The sequence below is a fragment of the Strongyloides ratti genome, scaffold srae_chrx_scaffold0000002, assembly GCF_001040885.1.
Source record: "Strongyloides ratti genome assembly S_ratti_ED321, scaffold srae_chrx_scaffold0000002".
NCBI classification, from domain to species: domain Eukaryota; kingdom Metazoa; phylum Nematoda; class Chromadorea; order Rhabditida; family Strongyloididae; genus Strongyloides; species Strongyloides ratti.
In genome coordinates this window covers 1,545,259-1,566,602 of record NW_020171510.1, presented here as the reverse complement: position 1 = coordinate 1,566,602, position 21,344 = coordinate 1,545,259, and the positions used below count along the sequence as shown (strand labels likewise).

Here is a 21,344-nt window from a genome sequence, read left to right as displayed (position 1 = left end):
ATGGTAGGTGAATTTCATTAAAAATTATACCAATTTTATATATACATTATTTATTTTTATAACTTTTTTAATCTTAATATCACGCTATTATAGGATTAGCTACATATTTTATATGGTATAAAATATCTAAAATATATTATATACTCATGAATATTGTTTATATATTATTATTTTATAAAAAAAATTGTTATTTTATTTATCTGTATCAAATTTAAAAAGCATCAAAAACAAATGCTGGATTTGAAAATTGTCTTTCATAAATACTTAAAAACATATTTTGAAGATCGTAAAATCCAGGACGTCTTTCAGCATACTTATGCCAACATTTTAACATTATACCATAAATTTCATCTGTTGCATAAATTGGTAAACGAAGTCTTTCACCATTTTTTAATTTTCTAACTAAATCTTCTCTTTTAACATCTTTATATGGTGATTCACCCATAGAATAAATTTCATATAATAATAAACCAAATGACCATGTATCACTTTTTTCTGAAAAAATACCTTCAGTTAAAACTTCAATACTCATTGTTTTATAATGTAGTAATTTATATGTTTTTTTATTCATTTCAAATGTTTTATCATTTGCATTAGAACAAAAACCAAGACCTGAAATTTTTGCTCTTAAACCTGTTGTTAAAAGAATATTTCTTGCAGCTAGATCTCTATGTACAAAACCTTTTGAGGCTAATAAACTCATAGCATTACATATTTCAATTATCATATTTATAAATCTACCATAAGGAATCATTGCAATTGAAGTATTATTTGTATTTTGCTCAGAGAAAGAATGTTTTATTTGTTTAAGATATTTATTAAGATTAGTATGTGTTAATTCCATAACAGTACATACAAGATTATTTCTAACTGTACATCCAAGTAACATACATATATTAACATGATTATTAATTGCTTTCATTACAGCTATTTCTCTTAATAATTGTCCTTCCTCTTCTGAATCAAAACGTTTTGGAACTTTTATTGCAACAGCACAATCTTGATATTGTTTTATTTCAACTCTTTTTATCCATCCCATTACAGGAGCTGGACCCTTTAATTTACCTAAATATACATTACTATATTTTCCATTTCCTAATGGAAATTCATAATCAATATGAATTCTATCACTTTTAACTTCCCATGGTAATCTTTCAGTTTCTGGAAGATTTTTAGCTTTTCTATAAAAGAAAAAATAATATATTAATAAATATTAATAATTACCTTAAAGGTTTTGTTACAGCTTTCATTTCTTCATCAAGTTCAGCAATTTCTGAATTTATTAATTTTTTATTTTTTTTATAAAATATTGTTGATAAAATAATAACACTAAGTGTACAACAAAAAACAATAAATATAAATTGTCTCCATGCTAAATTCCATGATTCTTTAAAATTGTAAGGTGATGTATCTGATAATAGATAAAAAGTAGTTTCTTCTGTACAAATAGTTGAATAATTATTAATTAATGATATATTAGTTATATCATATATATGTGAATTTATATTTTGCGATAAAAGTTTCATTTGATTTAAAGGATGTGTAAAATTATCATAAATATGTTTAGCTGTTTGTTTTCCATTAATAAAAATATTGAAATTATTGTATGATGATCTGTTAGTATTTTTTAATAATGATAATAATTTGTAAGGTATATCTTGATCAATTAAAATTATTTTTTTATCATTTTTCATATTATTATATACATTTGTATAAAAATTATCTTTTGATTGTAAAATAAATGTATCTGGAGATTGTAAATTTCTAACACATTTTTTGACAAAATTTTTTGTATAATTACCTAACCAAGGAATTCTAAGAATTGTTTTATTTTGTATTGTTGGATGAATATTTATTTCTAAATATGATTTAGCAATCTCATCATTATTTAATTTGCATTCTTTTGATGAAATAATAATTTCTAATAATTGTAAAAGTAAATATTTTTCTTTTATATCATTAAATGATATAAATATATTATATGGATTTATTGGACTTTTTATTATACCATATTTTGATGGTAAATTTAATATTTCATCAGAACAATATTCATCCATACAATCAATTGTTGTATTTTTTAATTGACATACCTTATTTCTTTTAGTAAAAATTATATTTGTTTTATCAGTTTCATACATATAATATGATTCTGTATTTGGAAAATTATTTAATTTTTCTAATTTTGAATTAAGTTTTATATCGTTAAAATTTGCCAATACTGTAATATCTTTTTTTTGAATTAATAATTTTACTGGCATATCTTGATCAAGTAAATTATGTTCTATCTGTTGAAAAATGTCCAAATAATTACTATTACTAGTATTAATAATACTTGAATTAAACATATCTCTATTAACAGTTGGATCTTGACTCCAATAACTAACAAGAGTTGTTAAACTATCAGTTATAATTGATTTTTGCCATTTTGTGCCAAAATAAATATTATATGATGTAATATTTTGATTTTGTTTATCAGTACAACTATCTGTTATCTAAAAAATGTAGAAAGAAAGTGTAAAAAAAGTTTAAAATATCGTTGACATTTACTTAAATTTCATAGTCATATATAAAAAAGATAATTAAAAAAAGTAATTATTTTAAAAATTAACATACCTCACTATATCTTAAAAATAGTTTCCAAAAGTTGTTAAATGTTATATTATCATTAAAAAATAAAATAACATATGCTGTAACACCTAGAGTATTACAATTTAAATAATTTTTTTCTTCAACTACCGAATTTTTATTGGAAAAAGAATTATTTGCTAATGATTGTTTTAATAATTTAACAGATAGAAATATAAAAATAAATCTAATGAAAATAAATGGTTTTACCATAATATATAATCATAGATATATTACAAAAATTTTTTTAACAAAAATATTCTTGAAACAATTAATATCAACACAAATGAAATAATTGAATTTTTTATTTTGACAAATTATTATATATTATTAATTTATCTTATCATTTTGAGATAGTAACACTAATGATAAGAATCATAAGATCAACTCATATTTCAAAATTATAAACAATAAAAAAAAAGTTTTATATTAAAATATTTTATATTCATATCTTATTCATTTATTATTACAATAATATTTATATAAATATAGTATATAAATAATAGAAAGTGAACTTTTATTTAATGTTAATGATTTATAAAAATTACATTTTGAAATATAAAAAGTTTACCATTTTTTTAAGTAAATCAATTAATTTTAAAAAATGTTGCTATGGTTATTCGAATGGAACTGTATAATGAAGAATCACGACGATTAATTTTTTCACATAAAAATATTACTTAATTCAATACATATAACATAATTTCATTTATCTGCAATTTTTTAAATTTGTCTCCCATGAAAAAAAAATTAATTAATGATTTAAGCTATTTCACCAGAATATTTTTCAGAATCAAATTTTCTTCGATAATTACTAGGAATATAGTAAGATGGAGCAAATGGGTGGATACGTCTTGAATTAAAACCTCTTTTAGCTGCATCAAAAAATGCTTCAAGTTGTTTCATGTTTCGTTCCTCACGATACAATGGTAACTCTTGTAATACAAAACCATTTGATAATGTAAACAAAAATATTGATAATAATAAAAATAGATGAATAGTTGCGCTACCATTTAACTTAGTCATATTGTAAAAATAACTAAAATAAAAAAAAAGTTATAAATGAATATGGGAAAGTTTTAATTAAAATTTTAATAGTATAATGTTAAAAATAATAATGATGTATTTCTAAAACAATTTTCTTTTTTAAAAGAAAAATTTTTGAAAATAATAATATTTTTTTTCGAAACGTAATGGATATATAAAAAGAATTCTTGCTTTAATTTTCTAATTATAAAATGTTGTTACGCCTACCAATTAAGGATAAAAATAAGAGTTAACTATTTTAACAACCTCTTCACCACATTTCTGACATATTATTGCATTATTTTTAAGGCATAAAATAAAAATTTTAACCACGATATAATTTATATCTACTTGTTAATTAGTTATAAAAATTAATTTTTATACTAAATTTATAACCACAAACCACATAAACATTAAAAATTAAATATCTTTTTTTAAATATTTTGAATTATACTTATAAAATAAATTTATTCATTATACTTTAATTAGATATCTCTTAAAAATTATGTTTTATAACAAAATTTAAAGCTAAAAAAAAAACAAAAAAAAAAATTAGATTTCCAGTATTATTGTACTAAAAAGAATGATAAATAAGCAAATATTAAAAAAAAAACTATTAATTTAATAATTAAAATTGTTTGTATGATCTCTTAAAAAGTTTTCAACTTTCATATCCTTTAGAAAAAATAAATAATATTTTCGAGTTACATCACTTCCAGTTAAAAGTGTAGAATATGTAAAAAATAAAAAAAATAAATCTTAATTTGACATATTAATTAATAATTGTCACTTATAAATCTTGTTGTCTTTTTTAATTTATAAAATTCTTAAAATAAAGTAGAATTTTTATAAAGTTATATTTATTAATTACAGTAAGTTTTACATTATACTAACTTAAAATACAAGTTGCTTCAATTGTAAAACTATTTTTTTTTTATAAAAAACACAATAAATAAATTTTTATAGCTTTTTTTAGATACAATATATACCCTTTTTATGGTAAGAATTGTTATATTAGATTTTTTCTGAATTGACAAAAAAAATATTCTTCTTCTTTATTTTTTAATAAAAAAATTATGACTATTTATATATTTATCATAAAATCAAATATACTTAATTTTCATATTATTAATTTTTGTGTTTTACTATAAAAGATTAATGTTTGTTGTATAAAGTTAATATTCAATGATTTACCTATATAAATGATAAATTTATTTTGCTTTATTATAAAATAGATTATTCGATATTAGTGATAGAAAAAAAATAACTTTTAATATAATTATATCAACCAATTTTTTTGTAAATAAGTAATATTTTAAATAGTTTGTAAAAAAATTACTTTTTTTTAGATCAAATTGCAATTGTTTATAAAATTGCAAATAATATTAAACAGACATTATATAAATCAAATTTAATTAAAATAATTTTTACTTGTAAAAAAAATAGACGTAATATTTAATTTAAATTTAATTAAAATAACTAAAATAAAAAAATTAATATTCTGAAGGTAATAAATTTGTATATAAATTTAGCTTTATTCAATTTATTTATTGTTTATATTATCTATTATTATTCATTTATTTGGAAAAAAAAAATTTTATTTCTTTTAAAATTCAGAAATATATGACATTTAAAATATTAGTTAAATAATATTTTTTTATTTTATTACATATTTTATCAACCTTTATCAAATTTTAATAAAACCGTTAAGGATATTTTTATATCTCTTGTTTACATCAATAATACATAACTTTTATATTAATTAGGTATATACACTTTTAACAGCTTCCTTAATGATAATATAAATAACTTATTATGATTTGTTCCATTTACATATAAAGAAATATAATTTGTTCTTTGAAGAATTAATACAGAATATTGCATAATTTTCATTTATTTTTTTTAATATAAAAATAAAATAATTACATGAGGAAGTCAAATATTGCAGAAATATTAAATAATGCAAAATTTTTAATATCTTTAAAAATTAATTAAACATTTTTTTTAAGTTAAAAAATGTAAATGAATTTATGATGAAAAAATAATGACATTATTATAATATTTTAGGATCATATAATGAGAAATATATTTTTTATAAATAACTTTATTTAGAAACAATTTATTATTAAAAAAATTAAAATTACTTTGGATAATTATTTACAGTTTGTCATAATTTTTTTTTGTGTTTATTATTATGTGAAAACATCTATTTAATGGTCATAAATGGTAATTAATTTTTTATTTGACATATTAAGTTAACAAAAAAAGGTGCAAAACTATTCAAATAATGAGAAGTTATAGTATATAATATTTTTAGTAACTTTTTGTACAGTAATAAAATTTAAATGTAAATGAAAGATAATAAATGATAGTAATACAATGATAATTTAATTTAACTTTTGTCATTTTGTAAATTCTTTTTTTTTTCTTACAAATAATTTCATGAATAGATTAAACTTTAGAAAAAAACAAAATTTTTGCCTAATATATACTGGTTAATTTGATCTTTACACGAAATATCAAGAAATATTAAAAACACAATCCATAAAAGTATCTAAATCAAATGAAAAATTTTAGATTTTTTTTATTTTTTTGATATATATTTTCATATGCTTAACTTGATATTTTTCTTAACTGTTTTTTTGTTATTTAAAAATAATATTTGATAATAAGTTAACAAACTTTGGTTAATTTAAATTTTTTAATATTTTTTTAAACAAGTAAAAAAAATTTTTTTATGATATTTAAAATTGAAATTTTATCAAGAGTAAGTATACTGGAAAATTTCCAATTTTTAGAGACAATGTAAACAAACTATCAAAGCTGAATATTAATTGACATTTTAATACTAAAATATTATTATAATAAAATGAAAGATAAAGAAAAATTTATAACTATAATAATACACAAAATAATCATTTTGACATTTTATGAAAAAAAAAGACATTAATAAAAAATAAATAATAATCACATTTTTTTATTTTTAAGCTATAATAATTTATTTTTATTTTAATTCATTTAAAATTCACGCTACAAGTTTTATAATATTTAAATTAGTATTCTTAAAAAAGTTTACTATAACTTTATTAAATTCTTAACTTTTTATTGAAATTCATATCATTTGTAATTTAAAATTCACGACTTTACTTATCAAATAATTGTAATTTTTTTGGGGTCAAATTTTCAAAATTATTATTAAGTAAAATTTTTAAAAATAATTTATTAGGGGTTACTTATCTTTTTCACAATAATGATTTTCAATTCATCTCAAAAAATTTTGTTTTAAAAATAAATTTAAAAAAAAGTCTTCTTTAAATTAGTTATAATGAATATGTAGGTATAAATAAATTTTTATAATTTATCAAATTAACTGATTACAAAATTTTTTTTTTCAATTTTAGCGTTACTATATTACTAATACATTTTAATGAATTTTTATTATCAAAAATTGAAATGGTAGATTCTTTATCATCTATTAAAAGTAGCATAGTACTTAAAATAAAATTTCTGGTTATATTAAAATGTCAAATTTTATATAAACTATCGGTGTTGTAAAATTAACGTTGACAACCTGAAAATTTGAAACTTTTTATTACTCTATATGCATGGAAAAAAATTACATACATTTATTATAATTTACATTGTCTTATTTAAAATAAAATATTATGATATATCAATACAACTAATTAAATTTAAGTATATAAAAATAGGATAATTAAAAATTTAAATACGTTTTGTTTTATATTTTAAATTTAAGTACATTAATAATAACTATATTGTTAAAAAATAAATTACGTCATCTGATGCGTTTTTTTATCAAAACATTATTTATGTATACAGCTAATATTCTTAAAAGTTTAAATTTTTTTTGTACATGTTAATAAAATTAAAAAAAAAAAATAATTTTAATTTAATTACTTTTTTAATCATTTTAAAAGATTATGCACAACAATAAAAATTTTTTAAAAATTGAATAAAAAAAGCAAATTTGCTATTTTAATAATGACATAAATAAAGTAACATTTTTTTAATTTAAAACTCATTATATTATTTTTTTTCCATAGAAATATGTAAAATTTTTTTAAGTTTGTTCATCTTAATTTATAAAAAATTTCTTTTTTTGAATTATTTCTCAATAAAATAAGTACTTTATATATAATAAAACCAATTTTTTATATATTCAAAACTTTTTCATTCATTACTTTTGATATCATTAATAAGAAAAGAATTATAATTTGATGACTGATAATCATCACTGAAAAATTGTCATATTATTCTCGTGTATTTAAAAGTTAGTGTTTTCTTAGAGTAATCAGTTTTTTCATCTCGTTTTTGGTTACACTAAATATTTTAACTTTTAGATTTACTAATGTCTTGTGCTAGTTAATTAACTAATAATTATTATTATTAAGTTGTACTATAGCAATAAATAAAAAAAAATATGAAAAAATATTGAAATTACTTTTTTTATTATTGAAGCTTCAAATAAAAAAAAAAATTTTGTAGATCACTTTGAATTATGAAATGGAAAAATAAAAGATTATGATTTTTTTCGTTTTTTAAATTTTAATATCTATTACTAGTCATCAAAATTGAATAGAAAAGTGATAAAATTTAAAATGAGAAACAATTTTTTTTGCAAAAAAAAAGATAGTTAAAATAGTAAAAAAAAATATTATCATCCGTCATAAACATTTTATAATTTTTGTAAAATCTTAGAATTACATAATATATAAACGATAATTATTTCATATAAACATAATAAAATTAATGTTATAATGTTCTGATTGTAAAAATTTATATATTCTTTAAAATAATGACATAAAATTTTAATAATAAAAACGTTATTATACGATAAAGCATAATTTAATTTTTGTACTATCATACTTCAGAATAATAATATTAAGTTGTACCATATGAAATGAGCCACTTATGCTAAAAAAGTTTAAATACGCATAAATCGAAGATAAATAAAGATTTTTATTTAAAATAACAACCATTAGAATCTACACATTGTTGCCAACGCAATGGTAATTTACTTATTCCATTTGAGTAGAAACTGTCGTCCCTGGAGCCGATAAAGTCTTCAAAGGCAGATTTTATTGCTTCTTCGTTTTTGAAGACTTTATTTTTCAGAAATTAGTCCAACTGCTTGAAAAAATAGAAGTCTGTTGGAGAAAGATCTGGAGAATAAGGAGGATGAAAGAGAGTTTCAAATTTTAATTCATTCAGCTTCTGAAGCGTGATTCTTGAAACATGTGAGCGCGCGTTATCATGAAGAAAAATTGGCCCTTTTCTATTGACTAAAGATGGCTATTTTTAAAACAGTTTTTGGTGAATTTTATCCAATAATTGGCAGTAGACTTCAGAATTGATTGATTCACCAGGTTTCATAAATTCGTAATGAAGAAGTCCCTTAGAAGACCACCAAACAGTTACCAATAATTTTCTTTGCCGTTAACTGTGGTTTTGGAAACTGTTTTGGGTCTTCATTTTTATCCAATCACTGACCAGTTCGTTTCCTGTTGTCGTTAAGAATCTATTTTTCATTACAGGTCACGATTCTATCCAAAAATGATTCTATCTTGTTCCTCAAAAGAAAAGAAGAACAAGTTTCAAGACGCAACATTTTTTGACTTTCGGTCAGTTCATGGGGTATCCATTGATCTAGCTTTTTCACTTTTTCAATTTGCTGCAAATGGCGTGAAATGCTAGATTTTAAAACTTCTAATGTCCCCGCAATTTCTCTGACCGTTTGACGTGGATTGGATTCTACTACGCGCTTCAGCTCTTCGTTATCCACTTCTGATTCCGGTCTCTCATGCTCCTCATTCTCAAAGTTTTCATCTCTTTCTTTAAATTTGTTAAATTATCTTTTTGCAGTCGCACGGCTAATAAGATTTTCTCCAAAAGCTTCATTTAAATTTCGCGCTGTTCTTAATGTATTTGTTCTGCTTTTGATTTTATATAGAAAAATAATGCGAATTTCATTAATAAAAGGCATTTTAATAAATTGATAAAAAAGATTTTTTTTTTGCCATTTTTATCATTTTTTTTTATGTAAATTTGTAAAACAGATTCTCAGGAATCAAGAAAATACTTAAGTCTTCAAAACTGTTACTAAATCGTTTAAAAAGTTAGCCGATAGCTTAAGTTATAAAAAAAAACTATATTTAATATGGAAAAACTTAAAATATAGTATTTAATTGTGTTAGATCATTGTCTAGAATTAAAAAAAATATTATATGGTTAAACTCTTAATAAAAAAGAAAAAGTACAAAATATAATTTAAAAAATGATAAATTTAAATATAAAGACATTTTAAAAAACTTGTTTCATTTTCTTTTTCACAAAACGAAAAATATTATATTAATAAGCTTTGTAGAGAGATAATAAAAAAGGTTATAAATTACTTAAATTCAAAATAAATATTTATTCATGTTATTTTTGTAATATAATAACTTTATTTATTAATTATAAAGTTATTTATTTTTATTTATAATTAACTTATTGTGGTTTTTTTTGTTAGATTGTTTTCTTTTTTATTGTTAAAAAAATGAAAACAGTTTTTTAATTGCTAAATTAAGAAATTTAAAATTATAATTTTTTTATAAATATTTTTTTCATACAGGATCAAAAATCATGACATTAGTTTATTGTTAATAAAGTACTAATTTATGTACAAAATGTGCGTAAATTTAATTTATATTAATAAAAAGAAGTTATTTAGTTTGACTTATTATTAATTTAGTGTTTTATTTTTAACCTTTCCTCAACCTTATTGTTTCATAAGTTTATTTATACTTTTATTAGCTTAAAAGTAATCATTGACAATCCATAAATTTTACACTTATTTTTATTTATATTTATCTCTGAGTTTTTTTTACAAATTTTTTGATATAACTGCAGTATATTATACAATATGATAATTTTGATTTTCAAACTTCATTTAGAAATATTGCGGCATCTAATTTTGTGGAACTATTATTCATTATTTAACGGACTCGGTATCTTAAGAATTGGTAATGAAATATACAAATATATAAGTTACAAAAACATTTATTAGGAAAAACGGGTATAAAAATATTTAAGAAATTAACTATTAAGAATGTTCTCAAAATCATTCTTATACTGTTTTATTATTTATTAATATTACACAATTATTTAAAAATGAGAATCATTCTAGAATACCTTTTAAATATAAGAAAGTGTCTCAGACATAAGAATATTAAATCTGTTACTATAAAAAAATTTTTAATTACCTAATAATTCTATATTTCAAAAATTATATTTAATTTGCTATCTGATTCATCAAGTATATTTAAAAAAAGGAATATTGTAATTACAGTTAACATAATCATTATTAGGACATTCATTATAACAGGATATATTAAAAATTATGTTATCATTAATAACTTTTATAAATTACTAGGAGAATTTGAAAAGTTTCCGGAATAAAGTATTATTAATAAATAAATATACAACCGAAAAATAGCTTTTCTTAGAGTGCAAATTTTTATCATAAAAAAAAATTTAAAACTAATGTATTACTTTGTTTATCAGTTATTAATACTTAAAAATAATCAATTCTTTTCTGTCTTAAAAGATAAAATCAGGATTTCTTATTCGAAAAGTTTTAGCACTAATTTTTAAAAATTATAAAATATTTGCTTAGGTATTATCTTCCAAATAAGGAAACTGTAACTAGTAAATAATATTTTTGACTTTTAGAACAGTTTGATCAAAATATCCATAAAAAAATCTGATTTAGACAAGAAAAAAAATTATTTTTCATCAGAATAATGTGTGCGTTTTATATATGTCATAATTAATTGATAAAAGTTAAAAATTAAAATATGAATCATTGCCTTTGTCATATATTATTAATATTTTACTCTTTCAAATTATTTTCTTACTCCTAATGCAAAAAATATTATGTAGAAGACGATATTTTCAAATGAAAGCTATAAGAGATGATAAACAATTGTTTTGAAAGTCTAAAAAAAGGTCATTTTCAAGAAGATATAAAAGCATTATAATTCCAATGTTTAAAAATGCATTAAACTTGATAGGAAGTACATCGAATTGTAAAAAAAGTATCAAGCTAAAATATTTATTTTATCATAGTGAAGTCAAAAATTTTTAAAATGACTTTAGTATCTATAAAAAAATTTTCCTGTTGCCAGAATTTATGAAATCGCTATCATTATAATAATCAAGTAATTTAATATAAATATACTTTATTGAAGTAATAAAATTACAACATAAAAAATATTAATGATATTATATTTAATTACTTCAAACTCTTGAGTTGGGTTTCATTGTAACTGAAGTGTTTCAAAATGTCTTTGGCAATGGAAAAAAGTTTATTGGATTTTACTAAAACGTTTTTCATTTTTTTAATTATTTAAAAACAATTATATTTTATTTGATAATAAAAATGTAAAATACAATACAATAAGAAAGCATAACTTGTATACCAAAGTTTATAATTTAATTGTTTAGTTATACTATACACAATATATATATTTTATTGTAAAAACGATAAATATAATTTGTATCTCAACAATATTTTTTCATGAAAATACTAAAAAAATTTTTATTCATTTATATTTGTCGATGTCATGCTTTTTAAAAAAAATGGCAAAACTTTTTTTTACCAACAAATTGGTATTTTTTATGGTTTTTTTATGGATAACAAAAATTCTAAAAAATACTTTTCAAAGCTTATTTTACTATTTTTTTTTGTTTTGATGTTATCAATATTATGAGTTTAGAATATTGTCAAAACATAAAATTTTGTCTTTGATTAACAAATAATATTAAAAATTTCATAATTTAATTTAATTTTGATAATCTTGCAATTAATATAATCGTTAATATTAAGAATATAGAAAAAAAACCAATAAAAATATATTGATGTTTCTAAAAACTTTGTTAAATTATTTATTTTTTCAAGAAATAATTAATATAAATGGTTTTGTTAATGATATATTTATTGCTCTCTGACAATAAAATGTTGTAAAACACGTTATTTATCAAATTTCTTCAACATATTTATCATAAAACAATATTGCTGGTGTTAGTATACTAAACATTATAAATAATAAAACTTTTTCTACTAAGAGATTAAATAAAATACTCTTAAATAAAATAATTTTATAGAACAACAAATTTACAAAAATAATTAAATAAATTATATTGTGAGCATAGTGTTTAATGATACTACAGCTACTTTTCCAAATACCATTAACATTGGAATCGTTTTTAATATATAAATAAAAAACTTTAACATTTTATTTTTATTTATTAAGTAAATGATATAAAAAGTCTTAGATTAAATTATTAATCAAAAACTTCATTTTTAAGTATTATAAGTAATAATTGGAAAATCAAATTTTATTTAACATAAAAAAATAAATCAATTTATAATTTGCACACAAAATGGTAAGTTAATTTAAAAAAAAACCATTGCTAAATTTTTTATCATTGAAAAAAATTAACATCAAAATTAAAAAAAATAATTAATAAATTTTTAAACAATGTTACCAAAGTAAAATATTAAAGTTATATTGCAATATTTTAAATTATTGTATCATTTTTTTAAATTAAAACATTTTACTAATTAATATCTATAACCTTTTTATTTTATTATTATCTAAATATACTATTTTTTTATTCTGTAACATCAAAATTCTCATTACTCTTGTTTTTGTATAATAACAAAATAAATTGCTATTAAATTGTTATTATCTTATATATATAATTATTTAGAGTTCATTTTTGCTTTTATCCAGATTAAGATAATTTATTATTTAATTGTAATAATTTTGAAAGTATTCCATAAAAAAAAATATTTTTACTATGCATTTTAAATTTAAATATTTTTTAATGGATTATAGGAATTTTTATTTAAGACACTTGTGTGTAGGAGATTAAATAACAATTGTATGGAGTATCCTATCAGAAACCAAATTAAATATTAATTTAACTTTTATTATCAATCTCAACACAAAATTAATACAAAACAAAATACTACTAGTGGCCACTTATAATTTTATTAATAATTTACTCATTAGAATATTAACTTACTAGGTATGAGTTTCTTAACAGTTAACTATTATAAAAAATGAAACCTAATTTTAAAATAAGATATATATATTCAAAGAGATAATGAATAGGCGCACACTAATGTGTCTCAAAATTCTACAATTATAAAAGTACAATATTATGCTTTACATAATGATTAATGTACAAAATTTATGTTTTACAATATATTTCTTTATAATAAAAAAAAATCTTTTTGAAAGTTTTTGGGCTACTATTTCATTAGATGGCCACCACTTTTTAATTTCATGTAATTTAATGATAATAAAAACTTTTTTTGCACATAAATTAACATATAGGTAATTGGTAATGATATAAAGAAGTTAAAAAAAATTTTTTTTTTACTGATAAAAACGTAAATTAACTAATTTTTTGCATAAATAACCAAAAAAGCAAAGGGAAACAAGAGGTATTTGATATTAGATTCATTTTTTTGGATAAAATTTACTAATTGTTTTAGTAAATTAATAAAAAATGAATTCTTTTCAACTTAATAAAGAAATCCCAGATGAAACTGCAGCTGTAAAATCTCTTCAAAAACGTGGTTTAATTCCTGAAGCAAAGGAATGCGAAAATGGTCATGAAATAAAGCTTTCTTTTGGCGCAGTGATTAGATGGTGATGTAGTCTTAGAAGCTGCAGAAAACAAGTTAATGTGCGGGTCGGAACATGGTTTCAGGGAACCAAAATGCCACTAAAAACGGTAATTATGTTCATTTATTATTGGGCAAATAAAGATTCGTCTGGGGAAAGAATAAAAAGGGAATTGGACGTGTCTCCAGTTAAAACTGTGGACTGGAACAGTCTTCTGAAAGAAGTGTGCCTTTTTATGGAGAAGAAGAACGAAAATAAGATTGGAGGAAAAGGGTTAACTGTGGAGGTTGATGAAACCCTTTTCGCGCAGCGGAAGAATGCTGGGGCAGCAGTGGTGCTTTGGAGGGATCTGCAGGGAGACCAAAGAATGTTTTGTAGAGCCTGTTGCAGATAAGACTTCAGAAACGTTGATGGAAGTGCTGAAGAGAAGGGTTTACTCAGAAACCCTTATTATCTCGGATATGTGGAAGGGATACTCTTAAGTAGGTGCTTCTGGGTATGAGCACCTGAAGGTGAACCACAAGTACAATTTTGTGGATCCACTGACAAATGCTCATACCCAAAACATTGAAAGAGTCTGGAGGTTAGTGAAGAAGAGATTCAAGAGGCAGAATGGGACACACAGAAGCATGTTGGAGAGGTACATGCACGAATTTACATGGAGGAAGAAAAATAAAGATAATGAATTTGAGTCCATTTTAAGGGACATTATTACTTTTAATGACTTTTTAAATGAATAATAAATTTTTTTTAATTTTTTTTTTATTTTATTGGAAACATTTAAGGGTATTTATTTTTTAAAAACTTTTTAATTTCGTTAATTTTTAAATAAATTATATGAAATCAAAAAGTGGTAGGCATAATGTTAAATAGTACCGAATTTTTTCATTTAAACTATTTCAAGATAGTAAACAAGTGGTTATTCGAAATAAAAAAAAATTTGAAATGTTTACAAAAAAAAATTAAACAATTTATATTGAATCTTTAAAACCATTTTAACAAATTTATATAAGTTAAAAAAATTTTTCTATTAAAGATTTTTTTTATAAATTTTTAAACATTTGTTTATAAAAGTACGACATTTTTTGTTTTTTTTTTCAGAATTCATAATATTTTTTTATCCGTAGTAGAAATTTATAAATATTGGTATTAAAGTCACAAAAGAATAAAAAGTATAGAAATTTAAAAAAAATTTATATTCAATGTTTAAAATATTTTTATGCATACAGTTTATTACTTGAAAGAAAAATAACAATTTTTAAAATACAATTATATATTAAACTAAAATTTTATTTGTCTAACATTAAAAATGTTCAATATTTCAATATACAAAAATTGTTAACTTTTTTAACATATATTTAAAATTTTCTATTTGTACAAAATCTTCCTCATTTTTTTATTTCTTGCAGCATGTACTTCCACTATTACAGGGAGTATAATTTGTAGGACAAGAACAATTGTTTCCTGTTGTTGTATATTGGCATGGTGCTACAACATCACTATAATTAGAAGAACATTGTGATTGGCATTGATTTGTACATAATGTTGGATTTGGCTGTTGTTGACATTGATTTTGACAATTAGATTGACAATTATTTGTTGTTCCTTGTGAAATAGATATTATTGTGGTACCAGAATTACATTGTGATTGGCATGAATTAGTACATGATGTTGGATTAGCCTGTTGTGAACATTGATTTTGACAGTTGGTCTGACAGTTATTATCAGAATATTGTGGGACAATTCCAATTTGTGAAGATGTACTACATTGATTTTGGCATGTATTAGTACATGATGTTGGATTAGCTTGTTGTGAACATTGATTTTGACAGTTGGTCTGACAGTTATTATCAGAATATTGTGGAATTGTTCCGATTTGTGAAGAAGTGCTGCATTGATCTTGGCATGAATTAGTACATGATGTTGGATTAGCTTGTTGTAAACATTGATTTTGACAGATGGTCTGACAGTTATTATCAGAATATTGCGGAACTATTCCAATTTGTGAAGAAGTACTGCATTGATTTTGACATGAATTTATGCATGATGTTGGATTAGCCTGTTGTGAACATTGATTTTGACAGTTGATCTGACAGTTATTATCAGAATATTGTGGAATTGTTCCGATTTGTGAAGAAGTGCTACATTGATTTTGGCATGAATTGGTACATGATGTTGGATTAGCTTGTTGTGAACATTGATTTTGACAGTTGGTCTGGCAGTTATTATCAGAATATTGTGGAATTATTCCGATTTGTGAAGAAGTGCTGCATTGATCTTGGCATGAATTAATACATGATGTTGGATTAGCTTGTTGTGAACATTGATTTTGACAGTTGGAGACACAATTTGAGTTATCAACATTAGAGATGTATTGAACTGTTTGTTGATTAGAAAGTGGTGTATTTTGACCACAAGCATTTCTACATGAAGTTGTGCATGCAGAAGAACATCCATTTGTATTTTGAACTGATGAGCTTGTAGAACATGAATTTTGACAACTATCTTGACAAGTATTCAAACATTGAGATGAAATTTGTGGTGAACTATATTGTTGATTATTACAATTACATGAATTTGTCCCACTTGTAATTGATAGTTGGCATGAACATGAAACTGATGGCTGAGCTGTCTGTGAACAGGAACATGGAGATTGCATTGGCTGTTGACAGGAACATTGTCTTTTTTCACGTATTACCGACATCTAAAAAAAAATAATATTTTACAATTTTCAAACAATATATATATTACCTCTCCCATTAAAAACAAGATAAAAAATAAAAGAGCCAAAAAAGTAAAAGTTTTGCTAGCCATTATCTTCAAAGATATTTTGTAATGCTGATAAATATTTTATAATTTTACTACTTTATATATTAATTTTTTATCAACAAAAAAACTTTTAATGTAATTTAAATCTTATTAAAAAAATATTTACAGAAGCAATTAAAGCTAGTTTTTCCTGTTTATGTTGTTTCAATTATCAAGAATATATACTTATCAGTTAACTCTTAAATATTACGATATTTTAAATAATCATTATTAAATAATGAAATAAAATAAAATTTATTTGATCTTATGAGCTAAATAAAAACAAATATTATTTTTCTTTTTTAAAAGTTTCATTTTTATTTAATTAACAAAAAACTTATATTCAACTAATGAAATGATAATATTTAGGTTGAAATTTAACAATTTTTAATTTAATATTTTGTTTAAAATTATCTTCATATGATGAATAAAATTACTATAATTTTATTTAAATGCAATGACTACAAGCTAAATTACAATTTTAAAATTCTAAAATTATTTATTCTGGCATAAATTTATATTTAATAAAAATTATTTACTATTATTTTTTTTTATAATGTTATAACATAAAATAAAGTATTAGTTTAAATATAAACATTAGTTTGATGTAATACGATGTATTTATTTATATAGAATTTGTCAGTAGATTTATGAAAAAAATATTTAAATTTAGAAAAACATAACTTTTTCATATTTTTTGAATGAAAAGAAAAGTCAAAATAATTATCAAATTTTTTTATGTTAATTTATAAAAATACTATATGTATATAAAATATTAAGACAATTAGGCTATCATTATTTTATTAAAAAGATAAAATGAGAAAAGATAATTTTTATTTACATATATTTTTTTATTCTAATCTATTTTTTAAACGTTTTTGTTTAAAAAAAATTAGCAAATTTAATCGACATAAAAAAGTAATATAAAAAAACTTTTTTTTTAAACAGTATACAATGGTATAAATATTTATTTTATAAGAACGATATTAAGAATTTCAAACTTTGCAATTAGTGGTCATGAAAATTACAAACAATTGATATAAAAATTTTATCAAAAATGTTATGTAAAAAAAATATACTAAATATATTTTTTTTCATTTAATATATTTACACCAATTTGGATAGTTATTTGAGACCATTATAATAGTATTGGCAACTTCAAATATATTATATGATTATTCTTTCTATTTTGAAGTTGTTCTTTGTTTTTATTTTTTATAAAACCCGGCTTGACGACAGTATATACTACCAATTGATGAAAATTTCTATCAGTATATCTTCTCTATTGCAACATCTAATAACACTTTTTTCCTGGATGAATTTATTGTTCACTACCTTTATAACAATTCATGACTGCTAAAAAATTATTAAAAAATTAATATAAATGAAGAAATATTAAGATATAGACAAACCCTACGTTTAAAAAGACGGGAAAAGAGACTTGGCCTTTGAGTTGATACACTACGCCCATTTGGAGCTGCATCAGGTCTTAGATCAGGAACTAATTGACCATTGACATAAAATATATTAAGTTCTTTAAAACATTCTGTTTCTATCATTTCATTTTGCCATGGAATAGATACTGAAGCAGTATTAAATTTTTCATAAAACTGAGCATCAGTTGAATCTAAACGAACACCTTTAACAGTACTAAATTGTTCTATATCAAGAACATCTTTTGCATATACTGCTCTTGGATCAGGACAAAATGGTGGTACAAGTTTTCCAGCTTCCATTTTTTTCCAAGGTACAGGTTCTCTTTGTGTTTTTGAATCACCTGTTATAAAAAATGAATGTGCACGAATTTCTTCAGCACCTTCTTCAGGTTTACCAACTCTTCTACAACCAAGTCTAAAACTAGGTTCTTTATGAAGTAATCCTCTACATAATGTACGAGCAGCTTCACTAAATTTATCAGAATATTTTTCTTGATCTTCTTTTACTCTTCTTTCAACTTCTTCTCTTTTAACTTTTTCTTTACGTTGTCTAAATGGTGCTTTACCTTCAATCATTTCATAAATAAGACATCCAAGTCCCCACCAATCTACACCATATGAATATCTTTCATTTTTAACAATTTCAGGTGCCATATATCCAACAGTACCAACACGTCCTTTAATTGGTTCGTTATCTTTTAATTCAACAGCTAAACCTAAATCAGAAATTCTAACATGACCATAATCATCTAATAAAATATTTTCTGGTTTTAAATCCCTATATAATATTTTTTCTTTATGTAAATGTTGAAGACCTAATGTAATTTCTGCTGCATAAAATTGCACTCTTTTTTCCTCAAAACCACCAGGTGATAAGTTATAAAGATGAAATTTGAGATCACCTAAAATTTTTAATTTATTAATGGATTTTGTATTTATGAAATTAGATATACATTATTTATATATCTATCTATATTTTATTTCTATTAAACATACCTCCATTCATAAGTGTTAAAACTAAACATAATGCATCTTTTGTTTCATAAGCATAAGCTAAACTGACAACGAATGGTGAATTGATTTTTTGCAAAATTTGTTTTTCATTAAGACTTAATGTTTCAGCATGACGTTTTTTAACTCTTTTCTTTTCAAGTTTTTTTAATGCATACATTTTTCCTGAAGCTCGTACTTGACAAGCACATACCTCACCAAATCCACCTTTACCTAAAACTCTATATAATCTAAAAGTTCTTTTATCGACAGGTCTTCTTTCAAGCCATTTCCATTGAAGATATCTTTTAAAATAAATAGAATCAGTAAATTCTTTAAATGGAATTTCTGCTAAAAAAGAGCGTACAAGTCTAAAAAAAAAATAGATAAATTAATTTAAAAATATTTAATTTATACATACTTGCTAGCTTCAGAAAATATATCCCCAGTTGGTTCGGTAGCTGTACTAGCTTCTTTTGCAGCTTTTAAACATTGTTCTACTACATGGTGTCCTAAAAAATCACACCAATCTGGTACATAACCATTATTTTGTCCATTAAAATCAGTTATATTTTCATTACTATTAGTCGTTAAAAATGTATAAATAACTTTAGCTAATTCTCTTCTTACTTCTTCATCATCATCATTTGTTTCGTACTCTTCAACTTTTTGTAAAAAATGCCAACAATATTCATATTGTTGATTAGTATTGCAAAAATCTTCAAATAATAATTTTCCAATTGGTTGTTTATCAACAATATATGAATAACTAGAAATAATAATAATTATTATATATCATTATCACAAAAGTAGTTGAATAATTTTAATTTAACAATCATTTAAAAAAAAAAAATTAATTAACGTACCTTATATCTAAAGTATTACGTAAATAACGACATTCTAAATAGTGTGGAAATTGTAAATAATTTTTCCACTTTTTGCTTTTTCCTTTCTTCTGCCCACCACCTGAAAACAAATTATTTTAATATCAAGAAATAGTAAATATTATGAATTATAATAATAATAATAATAATAATAATAATAATAATAATGAGAAAATATTAAAATAATAACAAGATATTTTTCAAATTATATATTTATATTAAATGAAAAAAAAAACTTACTTTCTCTTGCCTTAATATAAACAGTATTTGCTACAATATTTTCAATCTCCATTCTTTTCAGTTTTAAAAAAAAGAAGATATTTCCTTAACCTAACTTTATCAAAGTAATGGTAAATTTAATGGCAAAAGAAAAGTATTATATATAACTTTTTTTTTTAATTTAAAAGGTGGAAAAATAAAGTATATTGAATAATATAAAATTATCTTTTAAACTAAAATATATTTTTTTTTAATTGCAACTTTAGGATCATACTCTTGAAGATTGTTTATTTTCATATATCTTAAAAAAAATATAAATTTATTTCTTTTATTTTCTCCTTTAAATACGTAACAAAAATGAATTCTTTTCTGCAAAAATTAACGTTGCAAGTAAAAACAGCTGAAAAACATTTTAAAAAAATTTAATAAAATCATAAAGATGATATTTAACAAGGTTTATCAATATTTACGAAAAGCATTAATTTGTTAAAAGAAAAAAAAACAAAAACAAATTAAATATGAATCTTAAAAAACATAGTTATATTATGCACATATATATATATAAATCAAAAATTTATACAACATATAACAATCATTTTATATATGTATAAATTTATTTTAAGAATAAAAATTTAGTTTAAAATTTAATATATTAA

General features: G+C 21.2%; 6 protein-coding genes across 6 annotated transcripts; 1 reads left to right on the top strand and 5 right to left on the bottom strand.

The window, feature by feature from the left end:
• Positions 1 to 211: 211 nt before the first annotated feature.
• On the bottom strand, positions 212 to 2,838 carry SRAE_X000132600 (Putative tyrosine-protein kinase Wsck; the record flags this gene model as incomplete). The annotated part of the gene is made up of 3 exons (XM_024647685.1): positions 212 to 1,181; positions 1,225 to 2,492; positions 2,614 to 2,838. The coding sequence occupies 3 exons, from the start codon at positions 2,836 to 2,838 to the stop codon at positions 212 to 214; spliced, it is 2,463 nt and encodes an 820-aa protein (XP_024498790.1).
• Positions 2,839 to 3,387: 549 nt separating this feature from the next.
• On the bottom strand, positions 3,388 to 3,651 carry SRAE_X000132500 (Hypothetical protein; the record flags this gene model as incomplete). The annotated part of the gene is made up of 1 exon (XM_024647674.1): positions 3,388 to 3,651. The coding sequence occupies one exon, from the start codon at positions 3,649 to 3,651 to the stop codon at positions 3,388 to 3,390; it is 264 nt and encodes an 87-aa protein (XP_024498789.1).
• A 5,139-nt stretch (positions 3,652 to 8,790) lies between these two features.
• SRAE_X000132400 (Histone-lysine N-methyltransferase SETMAR) lies at positions 8,791 to 9,655 on the bottom strand (the record flags this gene model as incomplete). The annotated part of the gene is made up of 3 exons (XM_024647663.1): positions 8,791 to 8,954; positions 9,262 to 9,504; positions 9,541 to 9,655. 3 exons carry the CDS (start codon positions 9,653 to 9,655, stop codon positions 8,791 to 8,793), a joined length of 522 nt encoding a protein of 173 aa, XP_024498788.1.
• Positions 9,656 to 14,232: 4,577 nt separating this feature from the next.
• On the top strand, positions 14,233 to 14,745 carry SRAE_X000132300 (Hypothetical protein; the record flags this gene model as incomplete). Its single annotated transcript, XM_024647652.1, has 2 exons — positions 14,233 to 14,364; positions 14,437 to 14,745. The coding sequence occupies 2 exons, from the start codon at positions 14,233 to 14,235 to the stop codon at positions 14,743 to 14,745; spliced, it is 441 nt and encodes a 146-aa protein (XP_024498787.1).
• A 1,002-nt stretch (positions 14,746 to 15,747) lies between these two features.
• Positions 15,748 to 17,111, bottom strand: SRAE_X000132200 (Hypothetical protein; the record flags this gene model as incomplete). Its single annotated transcript, XM_024647641.1, has 2 exons — positions 15,748 to 17,055; positions 17,103 to 17,111. The coding sequence occupies 2 exons, from the start codon at positions 17,109 to 17,111 to the stop codon at positions 15,748 to 15,750; spliced, it is 1,317 nt and encodes a 438-aa protein (XP_024498786.1).
• Positions 17,112 to 18,480: 1,369 nt separating this feature from the next.
• SRAE_X000132100 (G protein-coupled receptor kinase 6) lies at positions 18,481 to 20,761 on the bottom strand (the record flags this gene model as incomplete). The annotated part of the gene is made up of 6 exons (XM_024647630.1): positions 18,481 to 18,515; positions 18,577 to 19,497; positions 19,592 to 19,956; positions 20,007 to 20,354; positions 20,452 to 20,551; positions 20,710 to 20,761. 6 exons carry the CDS (start codon positions 20,759 to 20,761, stop codon positions 18,481 to 18,483), a joined length of 1,821 nt encoding a protein of 606 aa, XP_024498785.1.
• Positions 20,762 to 21,344: the final 583 nt, after the last annotated feature.